The 19,445-nt window shown below is 37.3% G+C and overlaps 1 protein-coding gene across 1 annotated transcript in view; it reads right to left on the bottom strand.

Moving 5' to 3' along the window:
- Positions 1–19,445, bottom strand: part of KIAA1841 (KIAA1841 ortholog) — a 67,226-nt gene that overhangs the window by 33,155 nt on the left and 14,626 nt on the right. Inside the window, exons 6-11 of the mRNA XM_003787993.3 lie at positions 17,377–17,435; positions 15,868–16,028; positions 10,748–10,834; positions 10,526–10,636; positions 7,952–8,075; positions 3,490–3,642 (exon numbers count right to left, since the gene is read on the bottom strand). Coding sequence (XP_003788041.1) covers positions 3,490–3,642; positions 7,952–8,075; positions 10,526–10,636; positions 10,748–10,834; positions 15,868–16,028; positions 17,377–17,435 — 695 coding nt within the window. The remainder of the gene's footprint in view (positions 1–3,489; positions 3,643–7,951; positions 8,076–10,525; positions 10,637–10,747; positions 10,835–15,867; positions 16,029–17,376; positions 17,436–19,445) is intronic.

The following is a 19,445-nucleotide window of genomic DNA, read 5'->3' as shown; positions in this document are numbered from 1 at the left end:
TCATAGCAACCTCCAACTCCTGGCCTCAAGCAATTCTCCTGCCTCTGTCTCCCAAGTAGCTGGGACTACAGGCACCTGTCACAATGCCTGGCTGTCTTTTGGTTGCAACATTGTTGTCTGGCGGGCCCGGGCTGTATTCGGACCTACCAGCTCAGGCTATGTGGCTGGTGCCTTAGCTGCTTGAGCCACAGGCACCAAGCCAGCTTTTTGATACTTTTAATATGGTTTTTATATTTATATTCCATCTACCTTTTTCTAGTTGCCTTTTGATAGACAGACTGGTCTGAATTACTCAGTCTGCCATGGTTGAAAATATAAATCATGATAGGAGCTTTTTAGACTTTCAGTTAACCCAGACTATCACTTGAATCAATGTACATGAAGTCTCACACACAAGACTTATCAGTTTAATTACTATTTATTCTTTGAATCCCCTCCCAATATATGGAATATTTATAGTTAATACAAGTAAAAAGATAATAAACCAAAGAATCACAACTTAAACCTGACCATAAAGAAATGCAAAGATGAAAAAAAAAAACATGTTACTGAAAACACAGTTATGATGAATTAATGAAATATCTTGGTACTAATAAAGCTAATTTCATTTTACAGTTTCACACCCAATTTATTTATTCATTTAAAAAAAATTTTTTTTTTTTGAGACAGAGTCTTACTTTGTAGCCCTTGGTATAGTGCTATGGTGTCACAGCTCACAGCAACCTCACACTCTTGGGCTCAAGCAATCCTCTGGCCTCTGGCTCCTGAGTAGCTAGGACTACAGGCAGGTGCCACAATGCCTGGATGTTTTTAGAGACAAGGTCTCACTCTGGCTTAGGCTGGTCTCGAACCCATGAGCTCAGGCAATCTACCTGCCTTGGCCTCCCAGAGTACTGGGATTATAGTCACTTCGTGCCCTCACACCAAATTTAAATAACTTTGCATATAAAGCACATAACTAACATTTGAAATTACGAACATTATGTAAGTAACTATTACCCTCACCAATAAAATTTCTGATTAATCGAAGTTGGTAATTGATTGCAAATGTGACAAAAGTAATCCAGCTTAAATTCTATAATCCTTTATTCAGTAACATTCAGGCCATACTCCAAATTCCTTGTCCATAAATTTTACTATTCCCATCTGACAAAATCCCAACTCTGAATGGACTAAAGTACCCATATTCTCATGCCTATACTCATGCAGTGAAGGCCTACTCTGCTGAGAGAGTGATATAAATAGGCGTATGTTGGATTCCACTCTAAATTTATGATTACCAATCACCAATGAGCTCTCGAATTGCATAGCAACATACAGCATTTCTCTGAGAAATTCACTCTTCTGTTTTCTAAAAAGACCATTTCAAACCTTCAATACTTCTCTCCTTCTTTCCCTTCATTCTTAGCAGATGGCTTTACCTTACTTTATAGAGAACAGAAAAAAATGCAACCATCTTTCTTTTCCTTCCTGTTATAACAGAGGCACTGTCTTTCTTCCTAACTAATACTGCCACATGTGCTTAAGATCCCACTCTACCCTGCCTTCTCATCAATCTTGTACTCTCAACCTCTCCTTCTCAACTGCATTCTTCCCACTGACTTTTAAAAATAAAAACAATAAACAAAAATCTATCTCCTTTCTCAAATTTCCCAGAACAGTTGTCGGTCATTTACACTGTCCCTACACGTTCCTCTCTCACTCACTTTTCAACCCATACTGGCTGGTGGATCTAGCACACCACCAAAACAACTCTTCATATCTGTGAACTCCAGGTCCCTAAGGCCAAAGGACATGTTTCTTTCATTACTTTACTTGGCCTCTTAGCACTATTATGCACCATGGAACACTATTTATACATTACTTCCTTAGCTTTCCTGACATCATCCTTGGTTTTCCTCCCATTATTCTGCCTGCTTCTAATCATTCTCCTTTGCAGGCTCATGCTTCTTTATCCAGACATTAGATTTTGGAGTTTCTCAAGGTTCCAGAGGTTCCCTTTGCTTCTTATGCTCACCTATTCCCACTGGCTTTATCATTTATTTACAAGAACACTCACACATTATTATTTTCAGCCTAGCCATTTCTCTGAGTCTCCAAATGTATATACCTAATTGCCTTTGCCTGGTTAGCTCAGAAAGCACCTCAAATTCAAAATGTCCAAAACAGAACTCATGAGCCTCTCTCCAAACCTGATTCCCATCTGCTGTTTCCTCCTCAGTGAACAGCATCACCAGTGCACCAGCAAGAAACTAAGTCATATTTGACTGCTTTCCTCTCTCTGTGATACAATCTGTCAAGTCACTTCAGTTTCACCTCTTAAATACTGAATTCATCACTTCTCTTCACCTACCATCATTTCTCTAAAATGATTGTAATACCCTCCTTTTGTAGCTGACTCCACTGACTACTTCCCAAGTCATCTCCGTACTGCAAGTGAGACTTTCAAATCCTGAGATCAAAGAAGAATTCTAACATGGCCTACAAGGTCTTGCCCTTGCATGGCCTGACGCCTACTTACTTCTCTATCCTTGTCTTGAACTATGCATGTTTTCCATAACAGCCTCAGTTTCTTCCAATTTCTCTTACTATGTTCCTGGTAGCCTTGCTGGTTTGAATGGAATGCCTCTTCCCTTCCTCTTCACCTACCATATTCCTACAAATTCTCCAGACTCAAACAAATGCCAATTCTTCTGAAGCTTCCCTTGACATCAATGGCTGGATCATATCAGCCTGTTATAAATATTTATGGCCCCCTATACTTCTTCAAACATTTCTTTGTGTGCTTTTCCCCCCCCCTTTTGGTATTACTGCCCGAGCTATAACTTACATGAAGGCAGAAACTAATTTCAAATGTTACCCTTTGCCTTGTACAGTGTGTGCATGGCACATCTTTGGTGCTTTGTAAATATTTTTTGTATGGGTGATGATGATGAAGAGCTTATGTTCCTTTCATCCACTCATGAAATTTAATTACATGATATTTTCAAAGGTGTAAGTGATTGAGGAATCTAACCTATAGCAATACTCACCTACTGTACCAAGATATATATGCAAGGATGTTCATTGCAACACTGTAATACCATCAATCTGGAAACAACCTAAATGTTCATCAATAGGAGAATGGTTAAATAAATTGTTATGTACGTATAGGTTGGACTAGTACACCGCAGTTAAATAAAATGATAACCTAGATAAGCTGTTGAATGAAAAAGGCAAATTATAGAATATGAATAATATGATCTCATTTCCAATACAAAAAACTATCATACATATAATTTGTACCTCAAGTATACAAAATAAAGTCTGAAAGGAAATTGTTAACGGTGGTTACCTCTAAGAAGAGATGGAAAACAGGGGAGTGGTGTAAAGGGTAACTTGTTTTTCCTATACTTACTTAGGAACTGTTTGAAGTCTTTTCTACATGAATGTGCTACTTTCATATACTTTAAGGAGTGTAACTACAAAAGGGCAATGTTCAAAATTTACCTTTGTAAGCTGAGTGGGGTCAAACCGAAGAACCTTCTGGCTACAGCAGGGGTAAACCCCCGTGCCAACAGCACTCGATGGACCTGGAGCAGTGGGATAAACGACTGTTTCTGGGTGGAACTGACAATGTGAAAATTCAATACAGGGAAATGCCTGAATAAAAAAAAATATATAAAATCAATTACTATTCCCACAATGAAACTACACATCTCAAAATTACTTGAGAACACATACTGTAGATTCCATCTATATAAAATGTACAGATAAGGCCAATCTACAGAGACATAAAGTAGATTAGTGGTTGCCAAGGGTTAGAGGTTAACGGGAGGTAGCAGCAGATGGGCATAGGGGACCTTTTTGTACTAACGTACTTTTTATCAGTATTATATACCATGGACCACTCTCTTTTTATTTATACACTACTTCCTTAACTTTCCTAACAACATTGGTTTTCCTCCCATTGTTACATAAGGGAAATGTGCTAAAACTGGATGGTGGTGATGGCTGCACAACTCTGAAAATATACTAAAAAAATCAGTGAATCATACTTAAAATGAATAAATGAGTGAATTTTATGGTATATAATTCTACCTCAATAAAGGTAATTACACAGCAAAAAACAAAATCACCTTACTCAAAATTCAAATTAATTAAACTGACTAGGAGTACATTCAAGTCAATCATTTCAAAAGATTTCCAAAGAAAAATAAAATTTTGCATCATCTGGTTATTTATTTTTTAAAGAGACAGGATCTTCCTCTGTTGCCCAAGCTGAAGTGGTGTGATCATAGCTCATGGCATCAAACTCCTGGGCTATAGGGATCCTCCCAACTCAGTCTCTGGAGTAGGAGGAATATAGGCCACCACACGTAGCTAATTTTTATTAATAATTTTTTTATAGAGACAGTGTCTGGTTTTGTTATCTGAGCTGGTCTTGAACTCCTGGCCTCAAGCAATCCTCCAAATTAGGCCTTTCAAAGTATTAGACTTATAAGCTTGAGTTAAATATTTACCTTAAAAAAAAACTTACCTTTTTTTTTTTTTTGAGTCAGAGTCTCAAGCTGTCACCCTGGATAGAGTGCTGTGGCATCACAGCTCACAGCAACCTCAAACTCTCAGGCTTACATGATTGTCTTGCCTCAGCCTCCCAAGTAGCTGGGACGATAGGCGCCTGCCACAACGACCCAGCTATTTCTTGGTTGTGGTTGTCACTGTTGTTTGGAAGGCTTGGGCTGGATTCAAACCTGCCAGCTCTGGTGTAGGTGGCTGGCACCCTAGCCGCTTGAGCTATAGGTGCTGAGCCACCTTTGATGTAATTTTTAAGGTAAATATTTAGCATCTATATTAATAAAATTTGTGAAGTAACTTTGAATCATTGACTTTGAAATCTCTGAGAAAAACTTACCAAGGCTAAACTATAAAGTCAACAGTCAGGTTTATTTGTAAGTTGGTAAAATAATTCAAAGAAAGAAAAAAAATTAACAATTTTAAGCACTGATCTTGAACACAACAACATTCACAAATATCTATAATGGCTTCTTTTTTTTTGAGACAGTCTTATTTTGTCACCCTGGGTAGAGTGCCATGGCATCATCATAGCTCATAGCAACCTCAAACTCTTGAGCTCAAGTGATCTTCTTGCCTCAGTATTTCTATTTTTAGTAGAGATGGTATCTCGCTCTTGTTCAAGCTGGTCTTGAACTCCTGACATCAAGCAATCCACTGGCCTCAGCTTCCCAAAGTGCTAGGATTACACAAGTTAGCCATCATGCCCAGCCCTAAGCAATGGCTTTTTTTTTTTCCTTTTTTGGAGACGGAGCCTCAAGCTATCCCCCTGGGTAGAGTGCCATGGCATCACGCTCACAGCAACCTCCAACTCCTGGGCTCAAGCGAGTCTCCTGCCTCAGCCTCCCACGTAGCTGGGACTACAGGCGCCCACCACAACGCCTGTCCATTTTTTGGTTGCAGCCATCATTGTTGTTTGGCGGGCCCGGGCTGGGGATTCGAACCCGCCATCTTAGGTGTATGTGGCTGGCGCCTTAGCTGCTTGAGCCACAGGTGCCGAGCCAGCAATGGCTTTTAATTAAAAATTTTGATTATGATAAAAGCTGTAAGATATATATTCTCAAGACACAATATTTTCTAAACAACTGTTTTGTGAGTTTATGAATTCTCCATAATAAATATTAAATATTAACTACCAATAGTCAATGTGCTAAAAAGAAGAATAAAACCCCTCAAAATTCCTATTAAACAAGTCAGATTTTAGAAGCTTGAGATCCCTGATTATAAATGATGCTCCAGTTGTGATGCGAACCACTATATGCTAATTAGACTAAGAACAACAAAAAACCCCAAACATGACAATATCAACTGCTAGTGAGATGTGGGACAACTACCATATAGATGTGAACTAACTATATGTCTTATATAATACATGGCTGGCAGAAACACAAAATAGTTTAGGGACCTTAGAAAACTATCAGGCATGTTAAATGTTAAAGTTCACCATACAACCCAGCAATCCCACTCCTACATAATTAACTAAGGGAAGTAAAACGCCAAATTTACATGAAAACCTGTATGGAAACGTTCACAGCAGCTTTCTTCACAACAGCCCAAACTAGAAACACTACAAATGTCCTTCAACTAGTGAATGGCTAAACATACTGTATGTTACTTTTGTAACATACGATCTTACAAAAGATTGCTACTTAGCAATAAAAAAGAACAAATGATTCATGAAACAACATGTATAAATTTCACTACCGTTTTGCTGAGAGAAGCTAGACTCAAGACGCTAAATACGCTAAATACCATCTGATTCTATTTATATGACACTCAGGAGCAGGCAAACGGATAAAGACAGGAAACAGATCAGTGGTTGCCAGAGGCTAGGGCAAAAGAAGAAATTGACTTAAAAGGGGCACAAGGAAATTTTTTTAGGGTAATAGAAGTATTCTATGCTTTGATTGTAAAGGTACTTACACAACTGCATGCGTGTCTCAAGACTCACAAAAAGGATGTAATGTATTTCAATTACACCTAATATTTAAAAAATTGGAGGAACACAGGGAATCCTTTGGGTGGGACCTTATACAGTTTAAATCCCACTGTGATGATTTTGATAACCTCTTTTCCTTCTTTCTACTGAAAATCATTACCCAAGTGACAGAAAATTACTGAGAAGAGGAAGCCTTCAGGAATTTGTAAGAAATTATAACTATGTATAGGAAATTCTAGATTTACCTATAAGATTAATTAGTAACTAGAATTAATTAGCCCCCCTCTCTATGACTTATAAAGACCTATTCCATAAAAGGGTTTATTATAAGTTCCTTCAAATAGAAAGCTTTCTTATACTTTTATTATAGACTTCATTTATAAAAGGAGAGCAAAACCTTTTTTTTTTTTTTTTGAGACAGAGCCTCAAGCTGTCCCCCTGGGCAGAGTGCCGTGGCATTACAGCTCACAGCAACCTCCAACTCCTGGGCTCAAGCGAGTCTCCTGCCTCCGCCTCCCAAGTAGCTGGGACCACAGGCGCCCGCCACAACGCCCGGCTATTTTTTGGTTGCAGCCGTCATTGTTGTTTGGCGGGTCCGGGCTGGGGATTCGAACCCGCCACCTTAGGTGTACGTGGCTGGCGCCTTAGCCGGTTGAGCTATAGGCGCCGAGCCAAGAGAGCAAAACCATTTAAAGAACAGAATTATTATTGCAACAAGGGCACATATCAACATCATCATAATTGCAAACATGTTTCTGAATTTCTAGAGAAATGAATGGGCCGACAAAGACAGTTCGGCTAAAAATAATTGAAGGTAATAAGGATTCCATATTTTTTTCCATTGGAAAAAATCGACTTCATTACTTAAAACCTGTTGCTTTTCTAAAAATTCAACATGGAATTATTTCAGGAATGAAAATAGAAAAGAGAAAGAAGAAACATGGTAAGAGAAAGGAAGCCAGATGCAAGCAATGTTTCACAGCATCATTAGTTTTGCCACTATTTTTTTCCTTTTCTTTCTTTCTTTTTTTTGGAGACAGAGTCTCACTCTGTTGCTCAGGCTAGAGTGCTGTGGTATCTAGGGCAAACTCAAACTCTTGGGCTTAGGCAATCCTCTTTCCTCAGCCTCCCAAGTAGCTGGGGCTACAGGCATGGGCGCGCCACCATACCTGGCTAGTTTTTCTATTTTTAGTAGAGATGGGGTCTCACTCTTGCTCAGGCTGGTCTCTGACTCCTGAGCTCAAGCAATCCACCTGCCTTGGCCTCCCAGAATGCTAGGATTACAGGATTGAACCAGTGTACCCAGCTCTTTCTTTCTTTCTTTTTTAAAGAGATGTTGGTTATATCCAAATACATCCAAATATACTAATTAAATAGCAGATATCAAAAGAACCCTATTCCCAATGTTTGCAGAGTAGGGTATTGTAAAAAACAAAAACAAAAACAAAAAAAACTCACCTGACAGCACCTTGAACAAGTCAGCCAGTTGATCGTTCCCCACAAACGCCAATATACATCTCTCCAAGATTTTAATTCTTCAAAGAGACTATTCAAATACTCATGAACATCCCAAGTCTTATCTCTGGGGAAAGAGACTCAATTTTATAAGCAAACAAAATAAAAAAAAATTGTTTTTAACAGATGCTTTTAAATTGTGGCTTATTTCTGAGAACATTCCCCAACTGATGGGTATGATGCATACTACACTGAAAGACAGAAAAATTTCATTTGAGTGTCTGTCTATTCTGTAGATAACAGGGTTTTGCTCTGTTGCCTGGGCTAGAGTATAGTACGTGATCATAACTCACTGCAACATCAAAGTGTTGGGTTTGAGCAATCCTCCCACTTCAGCCTACCAAGCAGCTAGGACTACAAGTAAGCACCAAAACACTCAGCTAATTTTTCTATTTTTTTGTACATTCTTGCTGTGTTACTCAGGCTGGTCTTGAACTTCTGGGCTCAAGGAATCCTCCTGCCTCAGCCTCCCAAAGTGCTAGGATTACAGGTGTGAGCTGTGTGCCCAACCTTTAAAGAGAAATTTAAAAATATATATTACCTGCTGACTTGTAGAAAAATACTTTTAACAGAACAACAAAAATGATGTTGAAATTAATATCAATTACTTTGGCTCAGCACCTGTGGCTCAAGTGGCTAAGGCGCCAGCCACATACACCTGAGCTGGAGGGTTCGAATCTAGCCCAGGCCCACCAAACAACAATGACAGCTGCAACCAAAAACATAGCCAGGCGTTGTGGCAGGCGCCTGTGGTCCCAGCTACTTGGGAGGTGGAGGCAGGAGACTTGCTTGAGCCCAGGAGTTGGAGGTTGCTGTAAGCTGTCATGCCATAGCACTCTACCCAGGGGAGTAAATATCAATTACTTTTCCACATACTACTAATAGTTATTGCTGCCAGAATGGAAGTAATTTTCAAAAGGTGAATCAAGTCTCAAGACAAAAATAAACATAAAATTCTAGGTGTTCACAATAACTAATGAAGATTCCCTGATTATTGTACTAAGAGAAGAATGAACCATTTTATTTATTTATCTATTTTTATTTTTTTGAGATAGAGTCTCACTTTGTCACCCTAGGTAGAGTGCCATGGCATCATAGCTCACAGCAATCTCAAACTCCTGGGCTCAAGTCAATCTTTTGCCTCAGCCTCCCAAGTAGCTGGGACTATAGGTGCCCACCATAGCACCTGGCTATTTTTAGAGATGGGGTCTTGTTCTTGCTTAACCTGGTCTTGAACCTGTGAGCTCAGGCAATTCACCTGCCTTGGCCTCCCAGAATGCTAGGATTACAGGCATAAGCCACTGTGCCTGACCCCTAAGTATATATTCTTTTACATTATTCTTAAAGGCTGCACATTAGGAATTGATTAGATGTGTTTTATACAAATATACTACTGATATGGGGATATTTTAGTTTGCTTATCATTTGTTTTCCCTTTTTGCCTTTTTAAACAATATAGCACTAAATGTTCTTGTTAAGTGCTTTCACAAATTCAGCACTACTTGAAAATTCCTAGCAGCAAGATGTGGTTTCTGTCTTCCTGAGACATTATACTAACTTACAATACCCTTCCCCAACTCAGAATGAGAACTTGCTTTGAACATAAAAAGAAATAAGTGTTAAATATTAATGGAATATATATTAATGGAATACTGACAAAGAATGAAAACCAAATAGATCACAGAAAATCAAATATTAAAGAAAATTTTCCTTTTTTTTTTTACAGTCTTACTATGCCACCCTCAGTAAAGTGCCATGACATCACAGCTCACAGCAACCTCCAACTCTTGGATATAAGCAATTCTCTTGCCTCAGCCTCCCAAGTAGCTGGGGCAGCTATTTTTTTGTTGTTGCAGCTGTCATTGCTGTTTAGCTGGCCCATGCTATGTTCAAACCCGCCAGCTTTGGTGCATGTGGCCAGCGCCCTACCCACTGAGCTATGGCGCTGCCCAAGACAATTTTCTTAACTCACCTGAGAGAAAATTTGGTTTCAAAATTCACCTGAGAGAAAATTTGGTTCTCTTGCAAAACTGATTATACCATTTACATAGATAATTAAAATCTTTCAGTAAGAAGAAATCATTTTAAAGACACTGACAAGAATTTTCTTCAGGATTAATATACAATAAATTTTATCACTTTAAAGTTTAAAAAATTGGGCAGCACCTGTGGCTCAAAGAAGTAAGGCACTGGCCCCATATGCTGGAGGTGGCAGGTTCAAACCCAGCCCTGACCAAATAAATAAATAAATAAATAAATAAATAAATAAAGTTTAAAAAATTATGAAATTTACCCAATAAATAAAATGTAACTTCTATAACTTTGTTTTGAAAGTAGTATCTTTCTAAATCAAAACTGGATCACATATAGAAAAGATGTTATCCTGCTATGAAAGTAGTTATGCTTTTATAAATATACTAGAAAGTAACATTTATTTCATGATTATTTTTTGCTTTACTAGTTCTTGTATTAGATAGAAGTTCACATTTAAAAAGTTATATTTTATTTTCACTTCACCTTATGTGAATATAGATAATATTTCCATGTTGATCCACATTGATTTTTCCAGGAATACAAGGAATTCTTCTTTCTGTTTCTTTTGTTAGAAGTTTCTTACACAAACAGCATCTACAACACAAAGAAGGCGTAAAAAAATCCAAGAAGAAAATTTTAAATGTAGTGAATTAAACAATATAGCTACATCATAAAGCACAGGGAAGGAAAAGCGTGTTACTGTACCTGTACAATGTTGCTGCGTTACTCCGAGAATCTGGATTCAAGTACTCAGGATCAAACAGTCTCTCAATCTTCTTACAAAAAAGTTTACTATTAACAAGGAATGACCAAAATATTAATTTTCTAAGTCTACTTTACTAAAATTATAGTAATAAAAATAAACAGACCTCTCTGTGCATTTATAAAATAAGATTAGTAAAACCTTAGAGGGGCTTTCTTTGGAAGTTTATACTTTTTTTTTCTGAGACAGGATCTCCCTCCGTCAGCTCAGCTAGAGTGCAGTGGTATTATCACAGCTCACTACAACCTCAAATTCCTGGGTTTAAGTGATTCTCTTGCCTCAGCCTCCAGAGTAGCTGAGACTACAGGTGTACACCGCCATGCCTGGCTCATTTTTCTATTTTTTGTAGTGACAGGATCTTGTTCTTACTCAGGCTGGTGAGGTATCATGTACAGACTTATAATACATTTTTGATGTTCTAAGTACATCAACCTACACTTGAAAACTACTTGATAAAAAATCTATTTTCAGGGCTGGGCATGGTAGCTTATGCCTATTATGCTAGCAATCTGAGAGGCCAAGGTGGGTGGATCCCTTGAGCTCAGGAGTTCTAGATCAGCCTGAGCAAGAATGAGACTCATCTCTCCTAAAAATGGAAAAAAAAAAAAAAAAAACCATAGCAGGGCATCACAATACCTGTAAGTCCCACCTACTTGGAATGCCGAAGCAAGAGGATAGCTTGAGCCCAAGAGTTTGACGTTGCTGTGAGCTGTGATGATGCCTCAGCACCCTAGCCTGGGGCAAGAGAGTGAGACTCTGTCTCAAAAAAAAAAAAAAAAAAAAAAAGAATCTATTTTCACAAGAAATACAAGATTGATGACTATCTAACTTTCTTTAAATCCTTTGTTAGTGTAACAGTTAAGATTAAAGATTTTGAGAATTTCACAATTCAGGACTACAATAACTAGGTATATGATCTTTGGCAGTTTAACATGTCCAAACCTTGTTTTCTCATCTTTAAAACATGGTTGAAGCCAGGTACATTGGCTCATGCCTATAATCCTAGCACTCTGGGAAGCTGAGGCAGGAGGGTTCCTTGAGCTCAAGAGTTTGAGTCTAGCCTGAGCAAGAAGGAGACCCTGTCTCTACTAAAAGTAGAAAAAATTAGCTAGGCATTGTGATAGATGCCTATAGTCCCAGCTACTTGGGAAGCTAGGAAGGAATGCCTTGACCCAGGAGCTTGAGGTTGTTGTGAGCTAGGCTGAAGGCCATCGTACTCCAACCTGGACAAAAGAATAACTACTCAAAAAAATATGTGGTTGATAATTTCAACCTCCTATAATTTTATGAGAATTAAATTATTTTTAAAATTTTTATTTTATTTACTCATCTTTTGAGACAGGGTCTCACTCTCTTGCCCAGGTTAGAGTGCAGTGATACAATCACAGACCTTTGCAGCTTCAAACTCCTGGACTCAACAGATCCACTTCAGCCTTCCAAGTAGCTAGAATTCAGGCACACATGAACACATAGCTAATTTATTTAAAAAATATTTTTGGTACAATAGGATTTCACTATATTGCCCAGACTGGTCTCAAACTCTTGTCCTCAAGTGATCCTCCCTCCTCAGACGCCCAAAGTACTGGAATTATAATTTCAGGCATGAGCCATCATGTTCAGCCCATAAATGATGTTTATAAAAAGTTCCAATATAATATTAAGCATTCAATAAATATTAACTACTTTATTATTATATATAGTAAGATTGAACTTAAATCTTCTCTCCAGTCTTCTAAGTGTGTCTTTAATTCCAGATATCCGTCCTGCCTTTCTCCAGTTTTCCTTCTGTAATGTCTGCTGTTATTAAAGACCAAATTTAGATCTAGGATTCCATTCTGGTTTTTAGTTATTTAGCTTTTAGATAATTCCTTTCTGTTTCATTTTCCTAAGAACTAAATTCTTAGGTAAGTCAATGCATTATCAATTTCTTCCTCTCCAATGGGTCATCCTAATCAGCATTTAAACAAATCAAGTATCTCTCTTCTTTAAAAAAAAAAATCCTCTCAGGCGGAGTCTGTGGCTCAAAAGGGTAGGGCACCGGCCCATGAGCCAGAGGTGGCGGGTTCAAACCCAGCCCTGGCCAAAAACAAAAAAAAATCCTCTCTAGAGCCTACCTATCTCTGAAGCTACTACTAACTTTCTTAGCAATCATTCACAGTAAAATATCTGGAAAAGTTTTCTAAATACAATTGGTCAAATTTCTGTCCCCATCTACTATAGCAGGATGGCAGCATTCCACATATTTGGTCACTTAATCATTTCCTCCTTTTGAAAGCTTATCTTTTGCCTTTTCTTTTACTTCTCTACCTCCTCATTTTCAAGCCCCTCAATGGCTACTTCTCTGCTGAACCTCTAAATATTGGGTAGTCTTTTTAATACTATCTTGCTAACAATTAAAAAATAAAATACATAAGAAAAGCATTTATAATAGCATCAAAAATTTAAATACCTAGCAATAAATTTAATTTAAAAAGGAAGAATATCTCTACACCAAAAACTATAAGGCACTGCTGAAATAAATCAAGGAAGAGTCAAATAAATGGAGGTTACACCATATTCACGGACAGAAAGACTCAATATTATTAAAATGTTCAATTTCTTTCTTTTTTTTTTTTTTTTTTTTTTTGAGACAGGAGCCTCAAGCTGTCCCCCTGGGCAGAGTGCCGTGGTATCTCAGCTCACAGCAACCTCCAACTCCTGGGCTCAAGCGAGTCTCCTGCCTCCGCCTCCCAAGTAGCTGGGACCACAGGCGCCCGCCACAACGCCCAGCTATTTTTTTTGGTTGCAGCCATCATTATTGTTTGGCGGGCCCGGGCTGGGGATTCAAACTGGCCACCTTGGGTGTACATGGCTGGCGCCTTAGCCACTTGAGCCACAGGCGCCAAGCCAATGTTCAATTTCTTAAATTGATCTACAGGTTCCACATTACTCCTAAATTCCAGGTGTGTGTGAGAAAGAGAAAATAGACAAGTTGATTAAAAAAATGTATATGGAGGCTTGGCGCCTGTAGCACAGTGATTACAGAGCTGGCCACATGCACTGAGACTGGTAGGTTCCAATCCAGCCTGGGCCTGCTAAACAACAATGACAACCACAACAAAAAAATAGTCAGGTGTGTGGCAGGCACCTATAGTCATAGCTGCTTGGGAGGCTGAGGCAAGAGAATTGCTTAAGCCCAAGAGTTTGAGGTTGCTGTGAGCTGTGACACCACAGCAGTCTACTGAAGGTGACATAGTGAAGACGCTGCTTCAAAAAAAAAATTAAAAAAAAAATAATTTTAAAAAATTATATGGAGATGAAATTATCTAAAATAGTTAGGACAGTAATGTTGAAGAAAGGCAAAACTTAAAAATTTAGATTACTGGGTATCAAAAATTATTATAAGGCTACTATAACTAAGGCAATGTGGTACTGACATAAGGAGAGACAAATCAATAAAACAAAATAGATAATTCAGAAACAGATTTCATATAGTATTCTGATTTATAGTAAAGGTACCACAGCAATTCAATGGGAAAAGGATGGTCTTTTTCAATATATGGTGCTGTGTTGACTAAATAGCTATTTGAAAAAACAAACCCTAACCCTTACCTCATACCACATAAAAATTAATTCAAGACGAATAAGAGAAAAAACATAGGAGAATATCTTTGCCACACAAGACGAATAAGAGAAAAAACATAGGAGAATATCTTTGCCACATCTAGGTAGCCAAAGATTTCTTGAACAGGACACATATACACACATGCTAATTAGGGTCTCTTGCTAGGAAATTTCATCTAGTTCCCTAGGTTCAAGCCTCTTCTACTCTTAAATTTCTATTTAAAGCCCTGACCTCTGACCTAAACTTCAAACTAATATATTTGACTATCTATAGGCCATTCCACCTGGATGTCTAAGAAGCATAATAAATAATCTCAACAAGACTCAAATCCATCTCTTGATTTCTCTAACCCTAATCTTTCCTCTCCTAATCTTTCCTTTCTCCATTAATGCTATTATCATCCACTTCACTTAGATGTTCAAGCTGAAAACCGAAGAATCCCAGAATCCTCTCTTTCTTCCCACATTATCCTATTCATAAATCTGTCAAATTTTTCTTATAACATACCCTGCATCCATTTATTTCTTTCCAGCTTTACTGCTTCTACCCTAGACCAACCTTTTTATTTCTTTTTTTTTTGAGACAGAGTCTCACTATGTCATGTTGCCCTTGGTAGAGTGCCGTAGCATCACAGCTCACAGCAACCTCAAACTCTTGGGGTGAAGTGATTCTCCTGCTTCAGCCTCCCAAGTAGCTGGGACTACAGGCGCCCACCACAACGTCCAGCTATTTTGTTGTTGTAGTTGTCACTGCTATTTAGCAGGCCGGGGCTGGGTTCAAACCCACCAGCCTTGGTGCATGTGGTTGACGCCATAACCACTGTGCTAAGGGCGCCAAGCCAACCCTTTTATTTCTTAACAGACTGCTATAGTAACCTTATAACAGGTCTCCTTCTTTCTTGCATCCCTAAAGTTTATTCATTTATTTTTTCAAGAATGTTCTCTTGAAAACAAATCAGGTCCTGTCACTCCCTTGCTTCCATTTACACCTAGAATAAAGTATATCCTCCTTGCTATGACCTTGACCTAAACAACCATTAAATGATATAAGTACTGCTGGCCTCTTATACTATTCTACTCCTTCATACTAAGGCCTGTTTTTTTTTTTTTCATTTTTTAGAGATGGGAGTCTCACTAGATTGCCCAGACTAGAGTGCGGTGTCTATTCACAGATGCATACTATACCCTCCAACTCCTGGTCTCAAGCAATCCTCCCACCTTGGTTTCCTGAGTAGTGAATTGTAATTCACTATCATTATATGCTCATATATTCAGCATACAAAATGACCAATTACTAATTTTCATCTTGACCCATTAGCTTTGGATAAATTTTGCTTCATTTATAATAAAATAGAAATATATTTCTAAATATATTCTAAAAATAAAACAATTCACTAACATAAAATAGAAATATATTTAACAGAAACATTAAGTTTAAAATTAAATTAAAAAAAATTACCTTCTAAACTTATCTCTTTTGTCCTTTAGATCATCAATTTCATTGTGTGTGAACAGATCAGCTATACGTGTAAGAAGATTTGCATTAATACAGTTCATGTTGCAAGGGGTAGCTACTATGGCATTCATATTTTTGTGGCAATACTGAATACATTGTTCAACCTAAAAAAACAGAATAGAAAACAAATGTTTTCACAGCAATAACTTTCAAAGATAAAATTCACTAAAAGCCTAATCCATGTATTGCTAGGCACTGACTGGGTTTTGCCTATTTGAGTGAATCTACACTATTCCAAAGTGGTCCTGCAGGTCACATTTATAAACACATATATACATACTGAAAAATATTTTCAACCTTCTTTAGAAAATGTTTAACAATCATGTATCTTTTATGGTTGTGGAGGGTAAAAATGTTAGTCTATAAAGTCAAGTGTACAAGATATATAATTTCCTATAATTGAATTTAGTTATAATTTTAAGTCTCTTTTTCTCTGGGTGGCAAAAACAAAATTTCAGTTAATTTAGGGGTTTCTCACTTGTGTTGGGTTTGCTCTTTTCCTTCCCCTCTCTCCAACATAAGGTGTATTCATCTTTTTTTTTTTTTTTTTTTGAGATGGACTCTCATACTTTGTCACCCTGGGTAGAGTGCCACGGTGTCATAGCTCACAGAAACCTCAAATTCTTAGGCTCAAGTGATCCTCTTACCTCAGCCTCCTGAGTAGCTGGCACTATAGGCACCTACCGCAATGCCTAGCTCTTTTTAGAGATAGGGTCTTGCTCTTGCTCAGGCTGGTCTTGAACTCCTGAGCAATCCACCTGCCTTGGCATCCCAGAGTGCTAGGATCATAGGTATGAGCCACCACACCTGGTCCTCTAAATTTTTAAAAATTCAATTTTTTTTTTTTTTTTGAGACAGAGTCTCACTCTGTTGCTCCAGAATAGAGTGCTGTGGTGTCAGGCTGGTTCACCGCAACCTCAAACTCCTGTAAAGCAATCCTTCTGCCTTAGCCCCCAGACCTAAGACTATAGGAACCTGTCACAACACCCACTTAATTTTTCTATTTTTTATAGAGACAGGGTCTCCCTTTTGCTCTGGCTGGTGTTGAACTCCTGAGCTCAAGCAATCCACTCACTTTGGCCTCTGAGAGTCCTAGGATTATAGATGTGAGCCACCTCACTTGGCCTATTCCAATTAATTTTAACTTAATTTGGTCATAGGGTAAAATCTCTTTGGAATAAAGTTAATTTTGTTTAGTTTCATCTCATGTAACAGTGAGCTCCATGTTGAGGATTAATTGCTTGCTTTATAGGCATAACATACAAATGATACGTAGTAGTCTTAACCCCTTCTCCACAGAACAAAGTACTTCCAAACAAGCAGACATTTCTTCTATTGAAATCACATTCTAGAATTAGCAATTAATTTAAATGTATTGAAATTTTCTAGACATTTGAAGGGAAAAAAGTGTACGTGAATAGAAAGCTTTAATTTCTTTTGATTAATACTTACTAATGAATCCATTTTCAAGAACTCTGAAGAAATAAGAATTGAAATGACATTTCCTGGCTCTAAAAAAAACAAAAACAAAGAAATTAGATTGTCTTTCTGATGTGTACCTCAATATCCATATCCTCAGAACAGGTTCCATCTCACCTTAAAAGAGGATGTTACTTTCATAAGAAAAATTTAACACAGCCTTACTCTATGATACAGGTTAGTTATGCAAAGGAAAGAAAATTTAATTTTAAAACTTAGAGTATAGAGAAAACACATGGTAAATCTGCCTTACAGTTAGAGTCATATCAAGTAAAAAGTCTCGCAGTAAAAAATAGAACATATGCAAACTTCTCTTTAACTAAACCAGGGAAAAAGGTAATCAAAATTGAGAATGTAATATAAAAGTCATAGTGAGAAAACTTTAAAAATGATTAAAGAGAATACTTGTTATTAGTGAAGTTATTTCACAAGGAGTTCAATGCTTGTTATAAACAAATATTTTATTTAAAAAGATTCAAAAAGGTAATAAAAAATTTACTACTGCAGAAGTACTAAAGTTACTTCCTAAACACATACTGAATAAGCTTTCAGTCACACAGATAGAAAAAGGGGGATGCCATCTGACACTACAGTTTTAGTAAAGCTGCCATCTCCCACGAGGTATAAATATATATATTTATTTTATGAGGTATATTTTAATAAAATTGTTATTTTGTACCATTACAGTGCTAAGATAATTCTTCTAAATAAAAGACTAAGCAGATAAGGGGCTAGAATAAGTAACCCTAATTTTTCCCTAAATTAACAAATCTAAATTAAAGGCTCTCAAATAGAAAACATGAAGGAAGAAAGAGTTCCTCAGGAAATGGTAATATGCCAAATTCCAGTTAAGAACCAGTGGCTGGATTATTAGAGATTTAAGCATTTTGGTAGTTTCCTGGTTAGAATAAAGATTGCTTTTGTAAAAGTTTACATTTGTAGCCAAAGATTTAAGGCTAAAGATAACACAGAGTAGTTTCACACCATTTCGTTTACCCTTACTACACACATAAATGTGATAGATCAAACAACAACTTTTTTCTCTATATATATTTTGATTTTTATTTCCCATGGACATTTCATAGCTGGGTAGTCTGGAATTTCTGGACTCCAAATAGCTTGAAAATTTTGATTTACAATCTTGTAATTTTATTTAAGGAGTACTAAAAACCTTTCCTATTAATTTGGTCACTAGAATATACTAAGTTATAAACTTCTTTACAAAAGGTTTACACCATGAATATAGATTTATTTACTAATAAGAGTTCAGACATGTTTTGATTCTGCTATAAATAGCAGTTTTAGCACACAGAAAGACTATTAAACCTCGTGTGATTTATTATACAAGTTTATGCCCATTGAAAGACTATTTGGTAATCTAGATTAATATTCTACTAGTAGTAATACTAATAGTATGTTACCATTCAGAACACTGGTTCTTAAACTTTCAATTACAGGATCTCTCTCTCTTTTTTTTTTTTTTGGCTGGAGTTGGGTTTGAAGCCACCACCTCCAGCATATGGGACTGGTGCCCTACTTACTCCTTTGAGCCACAGGTGCCGCCCTACAGGACCTCTTTATAATCTTAAAACCTGAGAATCATAAAGAGCTTTTATTTATGTGGGCTCTATCTATCAATACTTACCACATTAAAAATTAAAATAGAGAAATTAAAAGTATATTTATTAATTCATTTAAAAAGAATAACAAGAGACTTATTGCATGTTAACATAATTCTATTAAAAATAATTATATATTAGCTGGGCATAGTGGCTCACACCTATAATCCTAGCACTCTGGGAGGAAGAATTGCAGGAAGATCTCTTGAACTCAGGAAGTTTGATAGCAGCCTGAGCCATGGCAAGTTCCCATCTCTACTAAAAATAGAAAAAATCAGCTGGGCATTGTGGTGGGTGCCTGTAGTCCCAGCTACTCATGAGGCAAGAAGATAACTTGAACCTTGGAGTTTGAGGCTGCTGAGATCTAGGGTAACACCACAGCACTCTAGCCTGGAGCAACAAAGGGAGACTCTGTCTCAAAAA

This window comes from Otolemur garnettii, unplaced genomic scaffold (assembly GCF_000181295.1).
Source record: "Otolemur garnettii isolate 467f Iridium unplaced genomic scaffold, OtoGar3 scaffold00024, whole genome shotgun sequence".
Classification (NCBI taxonomy): Eukaryota; Metazoa; Chordata; class Mammalia; order Primates; family Galagidae; genus Otolemur; species Otolemur garnettii.
This window is presented reverse-complemented; position numbering and strand designations above follow the sequence as displayed.